Source organism: Melanotaenia boesemani, chromosome 10 (assembly GCF_017639745.1).
Source record: "Melanotaenia boesemani isolate fMelBoe1 chromosome 10, fMelBoe1.pri, whole genome shotgun sequence".
Lineage (NCBI taxonomy): Eukaryota > Metazoa > Chordata > Actinopteri > Atheriniformes > Melanotaeniidae > Melanotaenia > Melanotaenia boesemani.
Genome location: NC_055691.1, coordinates 24,261,281 through 24,284,556, shown reverse-complemented (window position 1 = coordinate 24,284,556; position 23,276 = coordinate 24,261,281). Strand labels below are relative to the sequence as shown.

The following is a 23,276-nucleotide window of genomic DNA, read 5'->3' as shown; positions in this document are numbered from 1 at the left end:
GCATTGCCAAAGTTTCACATGCTGACCTGCTTAATTCAATCCTGTAATGTCATGTCGAGCAACAAGAGGAGGGACGTGGTGAGGCCAGCAAGATCAAACTTCCCTCCCATCATCATCATCATCAACGCAGCATGCTGTGAGTATATGTGTGTCTGTGTACAGACAGATCTGTGCAGTGCGAACCGAGAGACCCCTCCAGTTCACATTAACTCAGTGTTTTGGAGTGCTCACCACTGCTGTGAGAAGCATGAAAACAGGAATTCAGCAGCTCACTATCGAGTGAGAGGAAGGTGCGCAGCAACGAGCTGAACCCTGAGGGTGAGCACAGTTAAAAAGCTTCAGCACATATTTAGACTGTTTTGCGATTGTCAGATGCTTTTCATTAATCGATATGCATAGCGTTTCTTTCTTTCTTTCTTTCTTTCTTTTAATTCATTTAATACTTAATGCTTCTCTTTTCAGAAAGTTTTAAAGTATTTAAAAACTGAAGTTTTATTATTTCTTATGTATTGACTGGGAATTTGCATTGATTTATTTATGTAAAACTCAATGCAATGTACTTCAAATTGCACAGAATATTACGTATTTTCTTCAGTAGCAGCTTTCTGTCGCTCTGGTTTTAATTAGTGTGCCCTCAGCTGGATTTCAGACATAACTCATGAGGCGTCTTCACTTGATCCTATTTTCAGAGTGGAAAATTGTCTTTTGTGGCTGTATTTTATTTGTGACTGTTGTAAAAGAAGGAGACAACTTAAAAATCTTATTGCAGCTGTAAATTTTTTTTCTTCAAAGAAAAAAAAGAGGCCAATACATCTCTATCCAATATCAAATTGTGCCATTGCACTAAATGCAAAGTGTGTGCATCTGTTTTCTTGACATACTGTTTGTTGATAGTAAAAATGTTGACTGCACACAGGGGTTTGTAGTTAGATGCATGGCATTGCTTATTGGTAACAGCATTGCTAAATCTGTAAGAAATCAGTGCATGATTGCCACCCTATGTGGTGCACTAATAAACATGAGTGCTTGAATGTGTGATTTGATATTTTAATAAACATTCTTGTTGCTGTTGTAGGTTTTGTTTCATGGGCATTCATGTTACACACTGGTTTTGTTGATGCTTACTACTAGAGACTGAGTAGCTACAGTAACTGATACTGTATGGTACTTGAGTACTGATATTCAGTAGAAACATTCCCTTGTTTGAGTAATCATATCCACCTCTGGATCCGTTTAGTGTTGTTGAGGAGGAAGGCATGGAAGGCAATGAGGGTTAGCAGGACAGAGGCACTGTTGTACTTTCTAATTGCTGTGATTCGGCAGTCAAAATTCCCATCCATATGCCTTTCCTGCAGCAATCAGCCAACCATGGCGTGTTATGATGGCTTTGTCGAAGTCATGAGGCCTTGGACTGACAAAATATATTTATCTGTATAAAGATCAGAAAGTCAAGAATCAGATACTAACCTCATTTCAGAGAATAACATCCACATGTTTAGCAGAGTGGTGTTTTGGGCCTAAAGTGGAAGAGGTTAGGCTACAGTATGGTGAGAGGAAACAGGTATGTTTTATGAGGTTCTTTGAGGCTTCTGAGGAAAAGTGGGGCAAATTTGACAGACTGTTGATACACAATCCTGTCAAAAACTATAAAGCTCTTTACAAAATATTGACTTTTAGCTTAGTTAAGCAGAAAAAATAGCATTTATTTTATGCTATATTTATCAAAACAATACATGAAAAATCATTCCAAAACATTTTCTGCCATTTTAATGGATTATGAATGACTTAGTCGTTAGAAAAACTCAATTTGACAAAAAAGATGGGTTGTTCCTTATTATATGACAAAGTTTAAGTAAAATGGTTAACAAACTGTATAAACAATGAGTAATTCAACAGAATTTGACTGTGTTTCCAATATGTTAAATATTCTTGTTCATTTACATGTAGCACCAGTAAATTAGCTTGTCTGAAGCTGTCCCAGTGTTCCTGTTCTGTCAGCCGTCACCACACCGGACATGGGAATGTAGCGTCTGTGCGTGACTGCTGAGCTCCACAGTTTGCTGTGTGTACGCAGCAAGAAGCTGTTGTCCTCATGAACATAACATCACCTTGGTCCGACATCAAGGTCTCGATGTCCAGTTTTGCACCACAGTATGATTTGGTTACATACAATTCCAGAGGGACCCTGAAATGTTTCTCAGATTTAAAGGTCAGATTCCTCACATTGTGTTACACTGCCTCAGTATTCAGAGTAAATCCTCAGCCATCACACACTACAAACTATTTGTTTATGATAGCTGTGCTTCCTTGTTCGAATAAATGTCTTTTGTAATTTGCATCAGATGTCCTGTTGCTATTTGCCTGCCACAGGGAAAAGTGAAATGGTTCTGTTTACGTCCAAACAGAAGACAAAACCGTTCAAATTCACTGACTAGGTTTATTTTGTGAGAATGTGAATTGCGTTCATGTATTTTGTGTTATGTATCTTTATCACAGTTTAAACATTGAACTTAATTGAAATTTAGTTATATTGAAAGATCAGTTATATCACAAAATCATCATCAGTACAGGAGATAATCTGTAGCTGAAAACATTTTCTTCCATCTAGCATAACTTTTTTAAAAATATATGTTCTTTTATATTTTTTTCATGTTTTTGATTGTGATTCCGACGTCTACACCAACTTCCAGACTGACCCCTGAAAAACACATTTGTATGTTTATGATTCTTCTCTTTTTACACAAGGTTGTCTCCTCTATGTCTGCATCACAACATTGTTCAGTTTACTGCAGAGGTCACAGCAGCTTGTACATGAGGTGTTGTTGTTTGTGTTTTTACCCTGCTGATAGATTGTGGCTACTTTTTATGTGAGTTATCTATTCATCTCTGAATCAGATCTTGACTTGACTGAAATCGGAGTGATTTTCACTTAAACGTTGTACAATTGGCAACACTGTGGTGGAGTATTGGAAAACATTCCAAGAAATGTCTTATTCACTCTATGAAATCACTTTACTGGAAAGAAAGCCTTGCCTAAATCTTTCTCTTGATATTGATGTCAAATGTGGTCGATCCACACAAGTTCCACTCCAGCATCGATTGTATTGGACTGATATAGACTCTTTGATAGACTCTTTTACAGACGGATGAGTAAACTGAAAGAGCTCTTTGTTTGTTTAATAAAACTCGTATTGTATGAGTCTGGCTGGTATGAAAGTGTCTCTTGTCCAATGAGAAAATGGACTGGAATGTTACTGTCTAATATCATCAGGTGGGTTGTAATCCATACCAAGATTTGGCCTTGAGAACAAAAGTCACCAAAATTATTTTCTCCCATATTTTTAGATCCTTTTTTTCTTCTGTTTGGAAATTATTATGAACTGCAGCTTTTTTTAGAGTATCATATGTAAAAGAAATTATAATATGAATGTAAAACAAAATTCTTTGAACATCTTTATTTGAATTCAGAAATTCCTTAAACTCTGAACACTAACACTGCACAGTGTGTGAAGAGTTTTAACTAGAAGTGAAATGACTGAAGTCAGTAGCCAACAAGCTACTATGCAGCTACTGTGAATAAGAAATAACTGCAACAAATTTTAAAGAAAAAATAAAGACTGTTCTCTGGTTTAATGAAATATGAGAACTCACAGTCTCCTCTGTTTTAACTTACAGTCAGCTGAAGAATTTTGGGTATCACTGTTGTTGAGTTAAAATAAATTATCTGAAGGTGACTGAAACTGGGAATGTTAAAACTTAAAGTACTACTAACAGTATCTTTGGCCAGAGTAAATATTGTTTTAGGTTGATGTGTCATATGGATGTCCATACAGAGATAAGTCTAACTTTTATAAATTTGACAGCTCTTAAATGTCTTGAGCAGATTTCTTCAAAGTTGCATTATCATTTAGATGATCAGTGGGTACATCATGAAAGTCAAAGTCATTCAAAATGCCATCTCATTTCATGATAGGATAGAAGCAATTACATTTTATAACCAATAAGTCAAAGGTAAACTTCACTTTGACATCATAATGCTCAACAAAAGAAAAGAAGAAGAATAAAAAAAAAATTCTCTATTATTCAATATTACAACTCAGGAACTGATGGAGGAATTGTGGTCACACATTTAGGTGTATACCCAGCTGGTGATGCTAATCTTGGGTGGCCATAAGATTTAAAGTAAAGCGTGACTTGTTTGGTTGGTGAAGGCATACACAGAAGGCACTTGATGTACTTTTGACATTTAATGTGCTCAAGGAATTATCTCTTGGTAGGGAAGGAAAAAGTGACCTGATTAACCGATAATGAAAATAACTGTTAGTTATAATTTAAATGTAGAACCATGGAAATAATGCATTGTATTTATTATGCATATATATCACAGATCTAATCATACATACAATACAAATATACATACAAACACACATGCAAACAGGGCATACAAATAATAAAGAAACTTTGTAGGTTGTGTCACTTCTTTATAGATGCATGCATACAGAAATGTAAAATTCTATCTTCCTTATTTTCCAATATTCCTTGTTTAGGCCATCAGTAGAGAACAATGTGTAGCTCTCTGAGCCCAAAACAGCCCTGTGGCCCCGGGCTGACTGACATGCAACAGTACCACCAGTGGCTCTCCAGTCGACATGAAGCCAGCCTACTGCCCATGAAGGAAGACCTAGCCCTTTGGCTTTCTAATATTCTCGGTAAGCCACTTTCATACACAATGCACTAGTCTATGTACTGAATACTGACAAAGGTCCCATTCAAATAAAAAAGGAATCTATATTTTTTCTGTAAATGGAAATGTTTGAGTATCTATCAGCATCAGGGTAATATGCACCCAGTTTGCAACATCATGATCAGGTATGATGTGAAGAATTCATCTTATTAATATGTACACAAGTTATAGCAATCACCTTTAATGTTTTTGCATTGCAGTGCCTCGTGTAGCTCAAATGTGTTGTGTATGATTTGTACTTTAGACATTTTTCTACATCTGCAAAAACAAAACGGGGTGCATTTGTTGATTTATTTTAATGTTTGCCTAGAAACAGCATGGCTTTGAAAATGTCTCCAAATTTCCTCCTCCTGTCTTTTGCATTAACTTAAGCGGTAATGCTGATGCAAACACCTCTACGGGGGGCTGGAATCAATCTGAACCTCATTACAAACCTTTTTTAAAGTCAACAGTATGCATGAACCAGCTTCAGTGTTTCCACGCTTTTCCATAGATTACCTTAAATAAAGAATGGACATCATTAACTTCTCCTAAATAATGCACAGCCACTGATGGAAGCAAGCAATGTGCTGTGTACTTCAACAGTTCAGTCACAAACAGATAAACAAAGCACATTGACCTGATTTGAATTCAGGAGAATTGTTGATGAAGCTTCAGTAGCCGATTTATAAGTAAGGTGTTTTTAGGCTGACAGGTAAAAGGCTATGCCTGAAATGTGGTTATGTTGTAACAGGTTTTAGTCTGATGCAACATATAATGTTGTCTCCCTTTTTCTTTTTGAGGAGATGCAACACAAGTGTGTTGTTTAATGTTGACATAATTTTACAAACATGCAACAAAAGATTGAAAAATATAAAGTTGATGAACATTTTGAGGAAAACAATAATTTAGAATAAAACTCAACAGGCCAGGTTATCAAATGTTTCTATTATCAGCTTTTAGGTGCAATATTTTCAAATCTTGCTTAGGTTTTCATGGGTGAAGAAGATTATCAGCAATTTTCTTAAGTGTTACTTCCAGAAAGTTTCCTTTAAAACTCGGTGTAGTTGTATCAAACAGTTGGAGGTTATTATAGTGGGCAGCCTGCAGAGTATATACAACCATTTCTTAAGATAACTGTAAACAGGTTTAGTTCCTGGTACCGTGTCCTGTTTGCACGTGTGTGCGCGCGAATGTGGGCAATTTAAAAAAAACTCAAAAGTCCTGTTATCTCTGGTGTTCTGTTTTCACTGGAACCAGTTGAACCAGAAACCTCTGGTCTGATGTGATGATAGGTAAAGGACTTTCAAACCTCAGAAATATCTTTGAATTTCTAGTGAATACACACTATTGTTGATTTAAGTTATTTGTGTAGTTTCAGGTGAGAGGAGCTGTGGATGGGAGGTACATGTCTTGGTATACAGATGAGTCATGTTGTTGTTGAGCTGTGAGGTTAAAGGAATGGAGGAGCTTCAGTGATTAAGTTTTAGAATTGAAATACTTCTTTAGAGCCCTCTGGCTGTATGACTTCCTCACACACAGGGAGCATGGGGTTGAGTATGAGCAGAAAACGGGAACTCACTAAGTAATTCTCAAGATTCAATCTCTCTTTTCTGGGCTCAGTTGCAACATTTGGAACTCATTAAACATCGAACCCCAAAACCCCTCCTCTTATAAGAAACAGAAAGGGGGTAAAAAAAAAAAAAGAAGAAGAAATCTCTCCAGTTTCTTTCCACAGACACCCCCTGCCACCACCTCCTATTTCACAATGATCTAACTAAGAAGGAATGGTCCTCTGGAAGTCAGTCAACTGGACACCACATGTTGATCACCAGTATATCTCTGCAACTGTGCAGAGACGAAATATGAAGCGTTATCCTGCATAAACAGATGCACCATTTTATATGCCCTTGTCTTTGCCATCCAATGGTGTTTTACCAGGACATCCCTCCAGATTTCCCCTCATCATGTAATATTTCAAAGTTTGGCTCTGAGAAAGCTGCTGCAACAGAAAGGCCCAATCAAATAAAACTGTTACTGAGAGTTGACAACATTACATCAGGTTCAGCCTCAGCTTGGAATGGACAGAAGATTGAATTTCATTTCTTTATATATTTTAAAAGAGCATTTTATGATGGATTTATGGTGTTGGACTGTCTGCTGTCTTTATGTGTCCCCTGCTCAGGTCTGGAAATCACCGCTGAGAGCTTCATGGATCGGTTAGACAATGGCTTCCTGTTGTGCCAGCTGGCTGAGACGCTACAGGAGAAGTTCAGGCAAAGTAATGGAGACCTGCTTGCCCTTGGCAACAGCAAGGTATGGAGAAATTGGAGGATTGCAGTAGCCTGGCATGATACGAATTACAGTGAAAACATTAATTTGGAGGCTAACTTTTGGCTGAAAGCATTCCCAGACTAACTTTCAGTGTGAATGATTTTTACAGATGATTGTTTCTGAGCAGGAAAACATCATTCAAGCAGCAACTTATTAGATCAGATTGAGAATCAGTCAGTTTGGTCTCAAGTGTTTTAACAGCTTCCCCCATGATTAAAAATGATTTTTTTATGTATTGCCTCTTAAATGATATTTTTACATGTATTTTATTTAAGCCAAACTGCAGGACATTGTTAAAGTCTGACTGACTCTTTATGAGACGGGAAATTATTACATTAAAATTCCTTAGATAATATCACAAATCAATACTGTTCCCTTTAAAACCCTCTCATTTTAAACATTTTAAACACATACTAATATTATAACATCTGGGGGTCATGTAGGGAGAGAGAAACTACCTGAAAACTTAAAAAATAATCGCCATCCTTTAATTAAAATACTTGATTGGTTTTGTGAGAATTCCAACTTTGCAAAGAGCTCCACATTTTCAGAGAAGAGTGAACAAAGAGTGAGATGGGGGACGGGGTCCACCAGCCTCCAACATGGCAAAAAAACACTAAAGAGAAAGGCTTGTAAGGACACATTAACTGATGGGGCCCCACAACCCCTGTGAGAATTGGAGGAGCTAAATATTCTGCAAGCCTTAAGCGTTGGTTTAATACATTTTGTAAAAAGGTTATCATGAAAGTGCATTTATAAGTAATCTTAACCAACACAATCTGTTTAGTTGTACATTTACTGGATCAGTGATCAAGAGAACAGAGACTGAGGTGCAAATGCTGAGATTGCTCAAACTGAAGTGCAACTTTTCATAGAGTTTTAATGTCTTGTGTGATTTCTGACAAACAAAAAGACAAAATACAGATGTGCTTTTTAAGGAATTTATTCTTGTGGTCGGTGTCCAATAGACGACACACCCTCAAGTCAAAGCATTTCAAAAAGTTGAATGTGATGACGCCATTACCTTGTAGACATTTTTACAATATTGGTGACTACAGATGTTTATCCACACAGTGGAGGCGTCTGGTGCTCAGTGGGACGATTTGGTTCCAACGCAGGGAAACACTGATTAGTTCATGTTAGTAGCTCAGAAGAAAAGAAGCCAAAGGCTCTTTTGTTGTTTCTTCAGTGAGAGTTGTTGGTGTTTGCACTGAGGCATTACTGATGACGGTGGGTCTCCTGATCTCAGCGTGAGTGCAGCAGCACAGATGTGAGGAAATACTTGAGGTCAGTGACCGTGGGATGGCAGAGAAGCTACTGAAATAGAGGAGGCTATTGATTGTGGAGACCCACAGAAAGATAGTGGAGGAGTTGAGACAGATATTCTGTAGTGAGCATGATTTATTGTCCATGTTATAACTCTATAAGATTTGTGGTGTTTTTTTGTCTGATTTCATCTTATGACACTTATAATGGTACTTTATAGGCTGTGTTTGTTTGCTGATAAGTTTTAGGATTCAAATGAGAATCCCCATCTATTATAAACACCCTGTAATAAGTTGATGAGATGTGTAGTGGGGCTGCTGTAACTGAATGCAACAAAAGCAATAAATCACATTGTGATGATGCTGTTTCTTAAACATTCTTACATATGTTTACATCAATCATTAGTCTTTACAAAGGAGTTAGGATTTTTTCTTACTTCTGGCAATAACCTGTTACATGTGAAGTATGAATATAAACCAAATTTAGAGGCCTGCAATGACCTAAATTCCACTGGAAATCTTACAAAGACAACATATCAAATGTTGAAACTGTGAAATGCTGCTAAAATGTAGGCTCATTTGAGTGTGGGAACATCTCATAAGTAAATAGGTTAACTGAGAACAAATCAGTAGCACAACTGGGTATGAAAAGAACAGCCCAGACGTGCTCTTTCAGAAGAGTCTTTTAGAGGTGAGGTTGCAGGAGGACTCACCGATGTCTGTGGACAATGAAGTCAGTGGGTTCAAAAGCAAGAAAGTGAGAGAGCGACTGCATGCATGCATACATACAACCGAACAAATGAATGAATAAATGAATGAACGGTTGACTCTTTGATGGACTGGCAATCTGTCCAGGGTGTGCCCTGCCACGTGCCTAGTAACTGCTCACTGTAAAATCTAACTAGTTGGCTTGACTTAAAAAATGTTTGCAAACTCCATTTGAATGATTGAGTAACTAAAATAAAGTAAATAAAATAAAGTAACTAAAACGGTTTTAGTTTTCAAACCTTTATGAACTTGATCAGTTTGATTTTGCTGTAAGTTTGTGAGGTTGTGGAAGAAACTTGATTTGATAAATTTCACATAAATTAAGCGATGCTTCACAAAATGTTGGTTTTATTTTCAACATTATTTCAAGCCCAACTTACTTAAAGTAATTGATGGACTCAAAATTGTTCTTGCTTTGCATCAGGAACTTGGTGTGGGGGGGGGTTTGTTAGAATTAATGTCTGTGTGAGGGTGCAGCAGCTGCCTGGATAACTGGTTTTAAATACAGGAATGACCAGGAGGCAAACTGGAAAGCAGTCACATGACAAGAATAATATTAATAAAAAAATGCTTTTTCATCATCAGTCAACCTCAAACAGGTAAACTGTATTTTTATGTCTAGCACATGTTGTCTATAGTTAAACTGTGGCGAAAGGTGAATTATTGCTGAAATGAGGTCAATAAAGAGACCATAAAATGTTTTTTCTGTCTATTTAGCTGGGAACTGGTTTCCTCACAACAGATTTGGAGCTAGAAATCAACAAGGGTGACATTGGATGTTTATTTTTCTTTATTAATATTTTATTATTCCTATTCAGTATAAAAAGAAGATAAAAGAAACTAAATAAGAAAAAAAATTGAGACATTTTAACTTGGATTACATGGCATTTTAGATGTTCTTTTACATCTTTCTGAAATCAATCGAAAACTTTTTGCATCAATTGAATTACTGATTAACCAAAAGTAAAACATAAAAATAAAAAGTACTTTCAAAAAATATTGTGTAATTTCAACTGTTACTAATTGGCCTGAGAAAATATGCAAAGTTTCTTACTTTGAATTATCTCTGATTTCTTGATGATAGAAGTGAACAGCATTGTGGGAAATTCTGCTCCCCCACTGACACAATTCCTCATGTACTTAACTTAATTACACTGGCTCAACTTAAGTAATTTCATTTTTTCAGCATTTTGCTCTCTAAAGCTCAAATAACTTGTTTAAGATTAGCATTACTAACAACGAGATTTAAAAGAAGTTATAGCCACTAGATGCATGTATATTCTCTTAAAACCAGTGTTACATTTTACAGTTTGGGACAGGCTAAAGCACATTTCTCAGATTCAAGATTTAAATGTTGCCTTTGTATTGCACTCTGTTTTCATTTAAACATTTCATGGCTTCTTAACTTTTGAAAAACATAGCTGGATAAAAATTAAGGTATTGAAAAGAAGAATTTCCAGTCTTCAAACTAAACTGCATGTGTTGGCTGCTGATTGCTTCATGTTTAATAGACAGATAGTGTGACAGTATATTATTCTTATCTAAATATCAGCAAGAAAGCAAATTCACTTTATGAAATGTAGATCTGTTCCTTTAAAGTGTGCACAAACAGCTGTGTGTTTACGATCTTTCTGAATGAAAGAAAATTATGTGATTGTAGCTGTCGCTATTCATTTAAAGAGATGTAGTTCTCTATCCTTATTGCTATCATCTGCACAGAGATATTGTTTCCAGAAGTGTTTTACCTTATGTGCAATTACCCACACAAAGATGTGAATAATACAAATGATAAAATGCTCTTCTGATAGTCATATGGAACGTCACTTGCTATAGAGTCAACCTTTTTCCACTGCAGTACAAAGTAATTGAACAGCACAAATGAGAGCCTGGAATGAGAAGGAAAATACCCACAAAAACTTGCATATTTCCCTCATGAGCTCATTGCACCTTTCTCAAAGCACAGGCATATATCCTGCAAAAAAAACCACAGCAAAGCACATAAATCTCCCCGAATGGACCGTGTGGGGGCTGAAACCCATAAGCATGTCATTTGATCCCAAATTACGAAAGGCCTGGTAAAGTAGCACTGGTTTTCTAACCCGTCATCTTCCATATTGATCTATATGGAAAAGCTCCTTGATCCTGTACTAAAACCAGGCTCAGCAGATGAAGTAGACAGTGCTGTCTACTTCATCAAAGAACCATGCAAAATTTGAGTGGCTCTTTGTTTTTAAAGGAAACTCTGAACTAAGAAAGCAGACATTTATTCTGTCCAGACAAATCCAGAGTTAAAACATTAATGCTCTGATCAGGGTACAGCTACCATTTATGAATGAAAGTGGGAGGATATTCTTATTTTATGTTGATTTTTGTTTTGTGAACTAATTTCTTCGTGTCTGCAGAGGAAAATTCCAACTCGGAGGATACCCTGTCGGCAGAGTGCTCCCTCTGGCTCTTTCTTTGCACGGGACAACACAGCCAACTTCCTGGCCTGGTGCCGTGAGGTTGGAGTCGGAGAAACATGTCTCTTTGAGTCAGAAGATTTAGGTGCGTCTATATTTTCCTAGCTATACACGATAGTGTATAACAAACAAGGTCCAGATACAAAGGAAGTAGCACTGGCACTGCCAGGGATGTAGTCTCAGATTTCTGTGTCCTATGAATGGGCTGATTGTGCTGGTACAGTATCACACAAGTTGGACTGCTTCCATCTCCTCTGTGCTGAGGTCCAGAACCTTCACAACTCTGTATCACCTCCTTTGACATTTAACAAAAAATCCACGAGGGAAACAATCTTTTGGGAGCATAGGAGTGGGAGCAGCTCTACCTTAGAACAAGGACATCTTCAATACTGGGCCCATGAACAAAAGTGAAACAAGTGGAGCACAGACAAAACGAGAAAGTGGGACAACATGTGACAGATGTTTTCACTGGCTCGGAATGGGATTATATCTTTCCCTCCCTTTTCACACTGTATTTTATGTTTTTCTGACTTTCACTGAGATTTTTTTGCATATAATTCTATTGAAATAAGCTTGAAGTGAGTATATTTTCGTGCTGTGGTGTTATTCTTACAATGTGATATATAGTATTTTTCTGAGCCAGGAAAAGAAATACATTCTTGCTATTTCTGGCCACAGGTCTCCTAAACTATTTAAACTATGCAAATCATTTCTCTCCCACAGGCCAAGTAACATACACAGTAACATATATACACTGAAATATGATCATTATCAAATGTATTAAAATACTGTGAAAATACTACTGCAAATGATAACAGCTGACAAATGTTTTTTTTTTCTTTCTTTGTTTCTTTCTTTGGATGAATTTATCAGTTCAGCAGTAGATGTTACAACATCAGGTTTGCTATTATACACTGGATATTCTGTCTACATTGCATGGTGTGGTGTGTTACCTTTATCATGCTTCTTGTCTCCACACTTCCTCTGGTCTGCCATTTGGTAAGGTTGAAATTAACATTTCAAGTCTACGTGTAAATTCCCAGCCTGAACAACACTCATTTTCATTTAATTTGGGTTGAGCAGGATTAAAGAAGAGAGCAACGTTTGATTGCATGAAGTTCATGAGCTTGTTTTTTATGTGGATCTCATCATCACACAGCCTCATTCTCACTCACCGCCTTGTTCCAGATACATTTTAATGTGTTAATTACCCAATGCTAAAGCTTGATCTCTTCTTTCAGTTCTTCATAAGCAGCCGCGAGAGGTGTGCCTCTGTCTTTTAGAGTTAGGCCGGATAGCATCACGGTTTGTTCTGGCTTTTTATATTTTTCTTTGTTTATTTTATTGATTTTATAATTTTTTCTGCAGTATACTTATTTGGGGATTCCACTCCCCAACACCCTGTTTCATTGTTTAGGTACAATGTGGAGCCTCCTGGTCTTATAAAACTTGAGAAGGAGATTGAACAAGAAGAAAGTGTGGCACCTCTACCTCCTCTATCAACTTCACCCTCAGCTCAGCCCCTCCCTTCATCTCCCTCTTCATCTCCTACCCCATCTGCACCTCCATCTCCTACCCCATCTCCATCCCCATCCCCAACTCCAACCAAAGTGACTTCAAGCAAAAAAAGTACTGGGAAGCTGTTGGATGATGCTGTAAGTCAGAAGAAGGTTTACCTCTGGTTTGGTCCAGCATTTGACATCGCAGTAGGGGGACATTTGTAAAGTGTTAATCTCTGTTTGTGCTACAGGTAAGACGTATCGCTGATGAGCCACCCTGCAGGTGTGTAAATAAGTTCTGTGTGGAGAGACAGTCACAGGGTCGCTACAGAGTTGGGGAGAAGATGCTCTTTATACGGGTGAGTGTATTATATTGTTGACATATTTTAGATGGTGTTAGCAAATAGTTTAGTTCTGGATAGTTGCAATAAAGTATTCATTACTTGAATAATAATGTGAAAAGATGCTGAACTGAAAGTGAATTGATTTCCTAAAAACTTTTATAAAACTAATTCATAACAGTGGAGTTAGCACTATATAATCATCTTAAGTGACAGAATTAAGAAAATATGTTTCTGTGAATGTATTTAAGCTGTTTTATATTGTTGAAGGAGGCCCAGGTTTGCGTTTAGTTAAAAGTGCTTGAGGAAAAAACTGAACCTCTACATGCATCTTTGTTCTAAACACACATAATAAATTAAAATGTGCCTACATTTATGTATAAATGAATTGTATATGTATGGCATTAACAGACTTAAGAACATATCAAACCGGCAAAATCGTACAAAAAATGCTGTGTATTTAAATTTATGGTAACATAAGGTCTCATCGCGAAACATGCCCTTTTACCTTTTACACAGCATATGGCAGTGTGACGATACCTGCTGGTTTTGGGATGAAAGCCATCCATTGTGTCCGGAGACCCACCTTTTGCTATGAGCTGTCATTTACAGCTAATGGTGTTTTATGCAAATATGACAGAACTCAGTGTCTGTGGAAAAAAAACCCACAAAAAAACACCTGTATGTTTCCATATGATCTCGTAACCAAGCTATCAGTTTCTTCTACCCAGTTCTGACTGCTGCATTTATTTGATCTGACAATCACAATTACTCTATCAGTGCAAGAAATGTTACCCTGCTGAATGGAAGAATGCTGAGCTTTTGAGAAAAATAAATGGGCGCTAACAGATTAAAGAAGTAGCATCGGTGTCCTTGGGATCCTGGTTACTTGGCAACCTGCAACCAGGATTCATACCTCCAAGAATGTGATTCATGCCGACAGTACCTTTGAGATCTTTAGGCGTGCAAAGGAGAGTTTACTCTTGGATGTCCTCTGCTGTCAGCCCATGATAGTGCAAGTATTCCAACCCAAATCAAAACTAAATTACTGCAAGATTTGGATAAACAACGCTGTTTATATGAGACCCTTTGTAACAGAAAGTATTCCCAGCTAGAATAACATGGTGTGAATCTGAATCATTTATACTGTAATGCTGAATAAATGCTTTAGTCTTCATGTTGTTGCTGAGCAACCAAGGACAAATGGTGAGAAGCTCAAGGAATTGGTCCAGCTCAGTCTGTCTATATCAGTCTGTATACTCTAGAATCTGGTGTAATCTTTATCGCCAACATAAAAGATAAGCCTTCAGACGCTCAGCTCCACCCAAAAACCTCTTGATAAAAAGACAAGTAACAGAGATTCTCTTCCACAGAAAAAGGCCTGGAATACTGCATATGAGATATGTACAGAGTTAACATAAGTAAAAATAATAAAAATGACTGTTTACGACACATATGAAATATACCCAATTTACAATTAGCAATGAAATGAAAAATACAGCCTAGCTTACACACTTCACAGTAAACCTACTTTAATTAAAAGTCCTGTCCTCCCCCTCAAGCAGCTGCCTCTACTGAAAAGCCACAAATACCATAGGGGTGGTCACTGTCCATAGGCACTGCGATGCCCAGTACATCTAAGAGTCTCACTCCACAATAACCTATACAACCTGAGACTGACCTTCCCCACTCCTGGAATAAATGAGCTGTTTGTAGTTTCAGTATAAGAAGGCAGAGAAACATCACAGTGTTTGTGATAAGTGCTGTCCCAGCTCAGCCTCAGGCTTCTGCACTTCTATGAGCTTCTGAGGAGGGACTTGACTCCAGCATGGGTCTCGTCCCAAAGCAGCATGATTGAAACACCACTGCATCACACAGGTCCATTAAATCCATAGTAACAAGGCCTCAGGCATGGTGCTGGTGATTGGAGTTGCTGTCCCACTGCTGCACTGTAGATTGATTCTTTTAAGAGGCTTATAAATGTTGTATGTTCTGCTGCTGGAGGGCAGGGAGTCTCATATCTGGTCATTCCGAGGTGACAGCATCATGAGATAGTTTATCTTTATCAAACTATTTAGTTAAGTATGTATCAGAATGAATGGTAGTATTATTTGTCTTTTAAAGACAAATATAGGAGCATAATAGTGCTCATTACATGTTTATTTACTGTTCAGTAAATCAGCTTGTTTTTGCAGAGGTGTAATGGTTTGTTAATGGGGAAGAGCTACAATAAGAGACATGTTTTATGAGCACGGCCTCTTGGGAATGCAAGTGTTTGATTATCCAGTATACCAGTGGATTTTATTTCTTCTCTTCACTAGAACTGTTAATGTTGCCATGGTAGCAATCATTGGGAATGTGCTGCGATGTAGCAGGTGGCATCATTTTGACACAAAATCTCTTTCTAAGAAAATCATTGGATAAGCTAAGCACATAACTTTTGTGCTTTTGTGCACTAGCAGCCTGAATCAGGTCCGTGTAGGACTTTGGTGTAATGCAAACTACTAGGTAGGTTGCCATAATTGTTTCTGTTCTCAGAGTATAATCCTACTTATTATCTGCTGTAAAAAGCCCTATAACATGATTGTATTTACATTTAAGATGCATTCATTTTTCCTGTCTGGATTTTATCACATTAAGTTTTATCTGAAACCTTTGATAGCACCACTCAGGAAGACAATAGGATAAATGTATTCAGAGATCTCAGAATACTAAATAAAGGTGTTATTTTTGTAGCCAAAAATAGTCAGTGTGCCATATACCTTCTTTATATTTAACACATTTCTGCTGCAAACCAGCATTACAATTGACACCATTATCCAACTTCTCCCTGCAGATGCTGCACAACAAGCATGTGATGGTGCGGGTTGGTGGAGGCTGGGAGACTTTCGAGAGCTACTTGCTGAAACATGACCCCTGTCGCATGCTACAAATTTCCAGAGTGGATGCAAAGGCATCCCCCATCAACACCAAGTCCACCAACATCAAAGACCTTACACCTGACAGCTACTTAGTGGTGGCAGCCCACTACCGCAGCAAGAAGTGAACATAATAATAATAATAATGTGCCATTCTTTAAAGGACACATTGGATGATTTGTATTGTTAATCTCTTCCATAACTTGGGGGCATGGCCATGCAACATATCTTTTTTTTAGAGTGGACGGTTGTGGTGATGGGAGGGGGGGGGGGCACAAAGGGAAATCATGGGTGTTTGTGATTGAACTGATGCTTTGTTTTAATCATCTGTCATTTGTCATCTTATTGACTTTGGTATGGTTTAGTTTTAAATTACTGAAACCAGCTTTGAAAAATGCGCTGAGCTTTACAGTATAATGCAGTAAAGGGTACAAAAGAAGTTGTAGATTTTTCTGAGATTTATTTTTAAACATTAATTGTACTTGAAGTAGAGCAGTACTTAAAGTAGCAGTATCTAGAGGCTTTTGTGTGTTTGTACCTGTTGGAAAGAAAACTTTGTTGAAAAGAAATAAGGAGATTTCAGCACTTTTTGAAGCCAATTTTTTTTGTGTATACTAGTGGGTATTTTCTAAGGCAATGTATTGTGCCCTACTGTCCCTCCCCATCCTTCATTCTTTTATTTTTTTCTTTCTTGAGCTGCCATTATCCTGCTTTTGATATTTCTTTAGAGGTAGCCAAAGCCTTTTTACTTGTTTGCATCCTGTTTTTTAAACACTGCCAAATCTCCCATTGTGTAACATTAATTGTAAAATGTTCAAGTTTTTTTGCTTTTTGCATTTGACCAAAAAATGAAGCAACTGTCATATTCATCTCTGTACAATGTAGTTTTATATTATCCATTATCAGAATAATTTCTGTACTTGATGGCAAAACTGAAAAGCCTTCAGCAGATTTACTCAAGGTTCTCATGCAGTTTGTTAGATGTTACTGACCTCTAGAGGCAATGCAGCCATTTTGGTATACGAACAAGTGTCTTGAGTGCTTATAAATAAGATATAATTGCCTCCATTAGTCTATTCTTGACTTTATTCCTGAAATATCAAGTCATGCCCCTTGTTACTGTAGGACAAATAACGCCTTCTTTGTCTCTGAACATCTTAACTATGTCTGTTTTGCTTTTTTTTTTAACAAAATAATTACTTAAAAAGGGAAATTTGCTTTAAATAAGAAAAAAAAAACTGTAATGTCCAGTATTGTTCATGAGTTGTAGACTCAAAGTTGGTAGTAAACATTACTGTCACTCATTGCAATGTAAAACCATAATTCAACAATGAGAAATACACACAAAAGTAGCAGAAATGTGATTCATTTATTGTAGCAAATACCATTGGCCAGATATTCTGTTCTACAAAATGGCAAGAGCACCAGAAGCATTCAAGGATCAAGAGAAGGCTGTAAGAAATGCATTTAATAGAGCATATCAAAGTACATATTTCACCACATTTTCTTCCAGTTCCTCATTTCTTCTTTAATTTCCATTCCACTGAGATGAACAAAAATCTCCAAACAAAAAAGTGGAAGAAAGAATATTTGCTTTTCACCACATACTAACAAACCATGGTGCAAAGAGGCATCTAGCAAAAAATGACTTCTGGCAATTCCCATTTAAATATCTTTATCCCATTTTACATCTCATTTAAATTAATCAGCAATCATATTAGTGTTATGCACACATTATAATTTAAATCAATAAACTCAAGTTATGCATATGTACATGTAAAAAAAATCCCACAAAAACAAACAGCAGGGCTGTTAAAGCAGGGAAACAACTGGTGTAAAGTGCAATGGGTCATATGTAAAATATTAATAAAGCTGTGTATGCACACTGCCTTTTCATTTTTACTGGCTGGAGAGAGAATGTTGTAGAGTTTGCTCTATCAGACACAAAATGAAGGAAAGGGAGAAAAACAAGACCACCTTGCACTGCTGTCTTCTTAAAGTGATTCCCATTTGTGGTATCTGCACAGCACTAGTTGCAAAAACACATTAGTGACAAGCAAAGCAAGTTCAGCAAAATACACCATGGGACATTTGCAGTAGTCTATGTGGTGTAAAAAAAGCAGTCCGTGAGTGTCAACAGGATGCATGTGGAGCAACAATTGTTAGAGAAGTCCCAAAAATGTCACATATCCAATAACAGCTACAGTGCTTACTAATCTTCCACTATGTAAACCCAAAACATTTAAGAACAGCAAACTAAATAACTGACTTCATCCATAAGCTCTTCCATGTGATTGATTTCACATTAGTCTAGTACAGTATATCTAATCAATAGTCAAATAAAACTGGACTACAGGGGGACATTGTGTTTGCTTCAACATCCTGATTTGTCCAAAGGTTTAAACTAACATGTGTATATTGGCAAGTGCAGCAGCGGAACAGGTCCAGACTGCTTTGCATTACATTTGACAACTGCTACTATTTGTTTTTAGAGGAAAGCTGCCTCTTAACATCAAGTGATACGCAGGGTTCCTTCATATTTTCCACTTAAAAATTCCATATTTTTCAGACTTATTTTGCCAGAAAACTGCAATCGTAGGCCTTATAGCGTATAAAACTATTTAGTACCAAACCCATGACAGTATTTTATTCAAGCTGTAATGTCAGCAAGAACATCTGTCCAAAGTGGAAGCAAACTCACTGGTGCTACTTTTACTCCTTCAGCTTACAGAATTGGTAACATCATGTTTTTTTGGTTACCCCAAAAACGTCCATTAATTGATTTATATGTGAATTTCCATGGAGCATGTTCAACACAGATTATACACAGCACCTATCACATCCACAATCTGACCGTGAAACTTTCAGTGGCATCAAACTCACTTTAACCTAAACTCCCCCACAAGTATCTTAATTTGTTTGCTTTTACCCGAATGAATTTCTAGTCTAAGTAATTTCAAGTTTAATCTACAAAACATGATGATCTTTTTCCTGAACTACGGTCTCACTGAAGGTAAAATAAATAATAAAGGTGGTTGTGCTTTAGGGCTCGGGTTATACAAGACTGACAAGTTGGTCTGTACAATGCTCACTGATTAGTCCAAGGACACTTCAGCATGAGAAAAGGCTGTGAACTGAATCACTGATCTTCATCGTTCATGGATAGAGGTGTGCATAGGGTCTGTGTGTTCTTAGTAAGTCAAACATGCAGTTTCAAAACCAAGTTAGCAATGTCTAAAACACTCAACTTAAGGCCTGTAAAATTAGATAGCTTATAGCGTCATCTCATATAGTCTGTATGGCAAACACTGCTTGCTTAATCAATCTCATTTTACTTATAAACATACAGGCAATGATCTGCAAATAGAGATGTTTTTCCATATTTACCAGATCAGGAAAAGTCTAAAAAACAAATCTCATCCTGTTTAAAACCGCTTTGGAACCCTGAATCTTGCAGTACATCGCTTCAGGATCTTTAGCCCACCTGCCACTGCAGAAAGAAAAAAGGGGACAGAAAAATAACATTGATGCTCAATTTTCAAGAACATTTGTCATTACTTGAGACAAATTCCTTACATAACATACTGATTAGTGCTATACTGCTCAGTGAAAGACTGTGAATATCTTTCTCTAAGTTTGATGTGCATTAGTTTGAAAGCGGTAATCATTAGAAGAAATCACTTAAATATGTCACTTTTTTTCAAATACAGTCATTTTTAATGTCACGCTGATTAAAAAGAAAACTGAGCTTTAGATTTTTTTCAAATAATTTTAATAATTTAAAATCAGTTGTCCTGAAATGAGAGCACAAAGTAGAAAAAAATGTCTAAATGGTCTACATCTTTGCTGCTTGTCTAGCAATCATACATGGCTTTAAAATATACACAAAACTAACCTTTAACCCTCCACCTCCTGACACTGAGGTGGTCATCGCCTGCTTCTCAATCTCTTCTTGTTTTTTCCTTTTTCTTTCAACCGCTTCTGGATTTTTAACTCCCCTGTATGCCGTCTGACAATCAGAGAGGAATATGATTAAGCACCAACTGAAAACCAGTTTAAGAAAAAGTATTTGAATATAAAATACTGTAGGTTAGAGCTCAGTGCGTTCACCTGAAGCAGAAAAAGTGTGAATTATAAGGGTGTCAGGACATTTAAAGATAAAAACCAACAACAGTGACTTAAAGCAGAAAGTTGTGAACTCCAAAGGTGGGTGTTCATTCTAGTCCATATCCACTTACAATGATACAACTTAAGCAAGGCTCTTAACTGGCCAAAATTTTTTTTTACCAACTGAATGCTGGTCCAAAATTACATCTTCATCTGGCAAAATCTGTTTTTTCTTACAAAAAAAAACTTTTATATCTATACTGTCACAATATATCGTGTACAAAAACATAATTTATTAGTCTATTTCTACAGACTGTTGTTACTGTGTTACTGCTTTGGCTCCACACTGTGTTTGTGTTATGAAACATACAGTAACTTGGTGATAAAAAGGCTGCTGCCTTGAATCTGGGTTGGCTGCGATTATATGGCAGCTGCAAAGCTAAGTGCACTTAACACCATGCCCACAGTAGCATTCAGCAGCAAGAAAACTAGTTATTTTTCTCATCTTTCTGTCTGGTCTTTTTGCTCCTGAAATGCAACATTTCTTTGATGGTTATGAAACAGCACTGTTCTGGTGTGTTGCCTCCACTATTAGTGAAACCTCCAACAGAAAATGCTGTTAAACTTTCCCTCATGCCTCAGAACCAGGCTCGGGAGGCGGAGGAGAGGTGAGTACTTCTGGGTGAAGCTGCAGCTAGCTTTATGGTTAATTCCCTTAACTTTACACAGCGGTGATGAAACAGATATGGGACACAGCTGTAACTAGAAGTGTTGTGTAGTATTTATTGTAACAGCTTTAGAAACATATCTAAGCACACGCTACAAAACTACTGAATTCAACACTACATACTGCAGCAAACAGTTAAACATTCCTTAATAATGATATAACTACTTGCTGCGGGCCTGATTTTATCTTGTGACTGTGTGTGTGTGTGTGAACATATGTGACATCACAGTGTAATGTGCTCTTAAGGATATCTACATTATATATAACTTACCTCTTTTTGTCTCTTCTCAGCAGCTTCGGCCAGTTGCTGTCTCCTCGTTTCCTGTATAAAATACGGAAAACTTAATAGCTAAATGACTTACTGCAGTGTTTACCATGTTGGGCCAGGACATGAGCATGCTCAACATGCCACAGTTTACTGAAGCTGAACACACCTTCCTCAATAGCAGGGCCTAGTTTAGGTGTCTTCTGGATGATTAATGAAGTTCGTGTAAGCCCATATTTTTTCTATCAGTTATTAATTCATATTAAAATACAAATTACTTTCCTGGTGACACTGCCAGGATAAAAATAAAAAGTTGTAGTAAACGAACTTACAGGGTCTGGAGTGACAACAACTTCGTCCGCCGCTCCTCCAAGGCACGGTAAGCACATCCCCATTCTGGAGTTGTTTTTACCACAATCAAAGGCAACGTAGAAAAAAAATAGTTGTTTATATCTCAGTTTAAGCCAACTAGCTATCTAACAAGCTGGTTTTCCGGTGGTTTCAAAACGCTAGGGTGGTAGACAAGGCAACAGAAGCAGCAGCTTCTACTCCCACCCACTGCTGTTGGGTCATCGGGCATAACGTTACCGTTAGCTGATAACGGCTTCAGTAAGCCATTTTAACACAAGCATCCAAGCTAACGACTAGCTTAAGCTATAGCTACAAGCCAAGCTGGTTCTCCAAACCGCATAATAAATTATCTCTCCTCACACCTCTTGTTTAATCGACGCTGCATTTGGGAAAGAAAAAAAGAAACCAGAAAGACACAAAAAAGATAAACAACTCAGTCTGACGCCTTGGGCCAAATACTTATCTATCTAGGTTTGCCTTCTTCCTTTGGGTTTAATAGTGGTTGGCAGACAAGTCCGTTGGTGCATTAGCGCCATCAACAGGACTGGAGGGTATAACGAGCGCTGAGGCGTAATATACAGTAACCATTGAGTTACCTTTCTCTCTACTCTATCTCACTCTTTTTTTGAAAAGAAAACAAATTACATTGTATTTTGCGTTCTGAAAATGTATGGCATACCGTCATTGATGATTGATAAAGGTGGCTTCTGAGTGTATTTGTCACAAGGGAACAAAACAAACTCTGCTATATATATATATATATATATATATATATATATATATATATATATATATATATATATATATATATATATATATATATATATATATATATAACTAGAAGAGTGGCTACAGCAGATCCCAGAACAAACCTCAGACATCTTGGTCCAGAAGAGTGCAGTCTTAGGAACAGCAAAGATACTGCACAGAACCATCAAGCTCCCAGGCCTCTGGTAGAGGACCCGAGCTTGGATGGATGAGAGACTGCCCACGGAGGGCAAGGGGACAATTTTTTTTTTATTATATATATATACAGACAAAAATACTTGGCAAAAGAAGAACACAAAACATGTCTAATATGTAGCATGTTGAACAAACAACAAGGATGTGATTGAGAATAGTGAAAACCAATACTCGGGTAATAGGGTGAGCAGATGTAGGTGAGACGTGGGTAACAAAGAAAGAGTTGGCAGCTGATTAACACAAGGACGAAAGTAGCCAAGAATATCTTGGGGAGATAGCAAGAAACAACAAGGAAAGAAAATTCAGAAACAGGACAGAGCCGAGTTCTAAAAATTAAATAGAATAAGTCTCTTTTAAAATAAAACAATAACTCAAACAAATAATGGCTAAATATAAAACAGGGACTGAACAAAAGCAATGAACACAGGAAAACCCGGAACCAAACAATCTGGATGGCATTAAATTAGCTTCCAAAACTATAGTGAGTAACCTTGGAGTTATTTTTTACCAGGATTTGTCTTTTGACTCGCATATAAAACAGGTTTCTAGAACC

The 23,276-nt window shown here is 37.2% G+C and overlaps 2 protein-coding genes across 2 annotated transcripts; one reads left to right on the top strand and one right to left on the bottom strand.

The window, feature by feature from the left end:
• Positions 1–117: 117 nt before the first annotated feature.
• LOC121647801 (growth arrest-specific protein 2) lies at positions 118–18,086 on the top strand. The gene is made up of 8 exons (XM_041997500.1): positions 118–318; positions 4,548–4,709; positions 6,909–7,039; positions 11,493–11,637; positions 12,794–12,857; positions 12,970–13,207; positions 13,303–13,410; positions 16,229–18,086. The coding sequence occupies exons 2-8, from the start codon at positions 4,565–4,567 to the stop codon at positions 16,436–16,438; spliced, it is 1,041 nt and encodes a 346-aa protein (XP_041853434.1). The 5' UTR covers positions 118–318; positions 4,548–4,564; the 3' UTR covers positions 16,439–18,086.
• LOC121647803 (small VCP interacting protein) lies at positions 17,661–22,270 on the bottom strand. The gene is made up of 4 exons (XM_041997503.1): positions 21,742–22,270; positions 21,416–21,466; positions 20,206–20,319; positions 17,661–19,800 (listed from the first exon to the last, which is right to left on the bottom strand). The coding sequence occupies exons 1-4, from the start codon at positions 21,802–21,804 to the stop codon at positions 19,786–19,788; spliced, it is 243 nt and encodes an 80-aa protein (XP_041853437.1). The 5' UTR covers positions 21,805–22,270; the 3' UTR covers positions 17,661–19,785.
• Positions 22,271–23,276: the final 1,006 nt, after the last annotated feature.

Coding starts and splice junctions, on each gene's coding strand:
- LOC121647801 (XM_041997500.1), top strand. CDS start 4,565: ATGTGTAGCTCTCTGAGCCCAAAACAGCCCTGTGGCCCCGGGCTGACT. Junction 11,638..12,793: donor CTTTGAGTCAGAAGATTTAG/GTGCGTCTATAT, acceptor CTCTTCTTTCAG/TTCTTCATAAGCAGCCGCGA. Junction 13,208..13,302: donor GGAAGCTGTTGGATGATGCT/GTAAGTCAGAAG, acceptor TTTGTGCTACAG/GTAAGACGTATCGCTGATGA.
- LOC121647803 (XM_041997503.1), bottom strand. CDS start 21,804: ATGGGGATGTGCTTACCGTGCCTTGGAGGAGCGGCGGACGAAGTTGTT. Junction 21,467..21,741: donor TTGTTGTCACTCCAGACCCT/GTAAGTTCGTTT, acceptor TATTTTATACAG/GAAACGAGGAGACAGCAACT. Junction 20,320..21,415: donor CTGAGAAGAGACAAAAAGAG/GTAAGTTATATA, acceptor TCTGATTGTCAG/ACGGCATACAGGGGAGTTAA.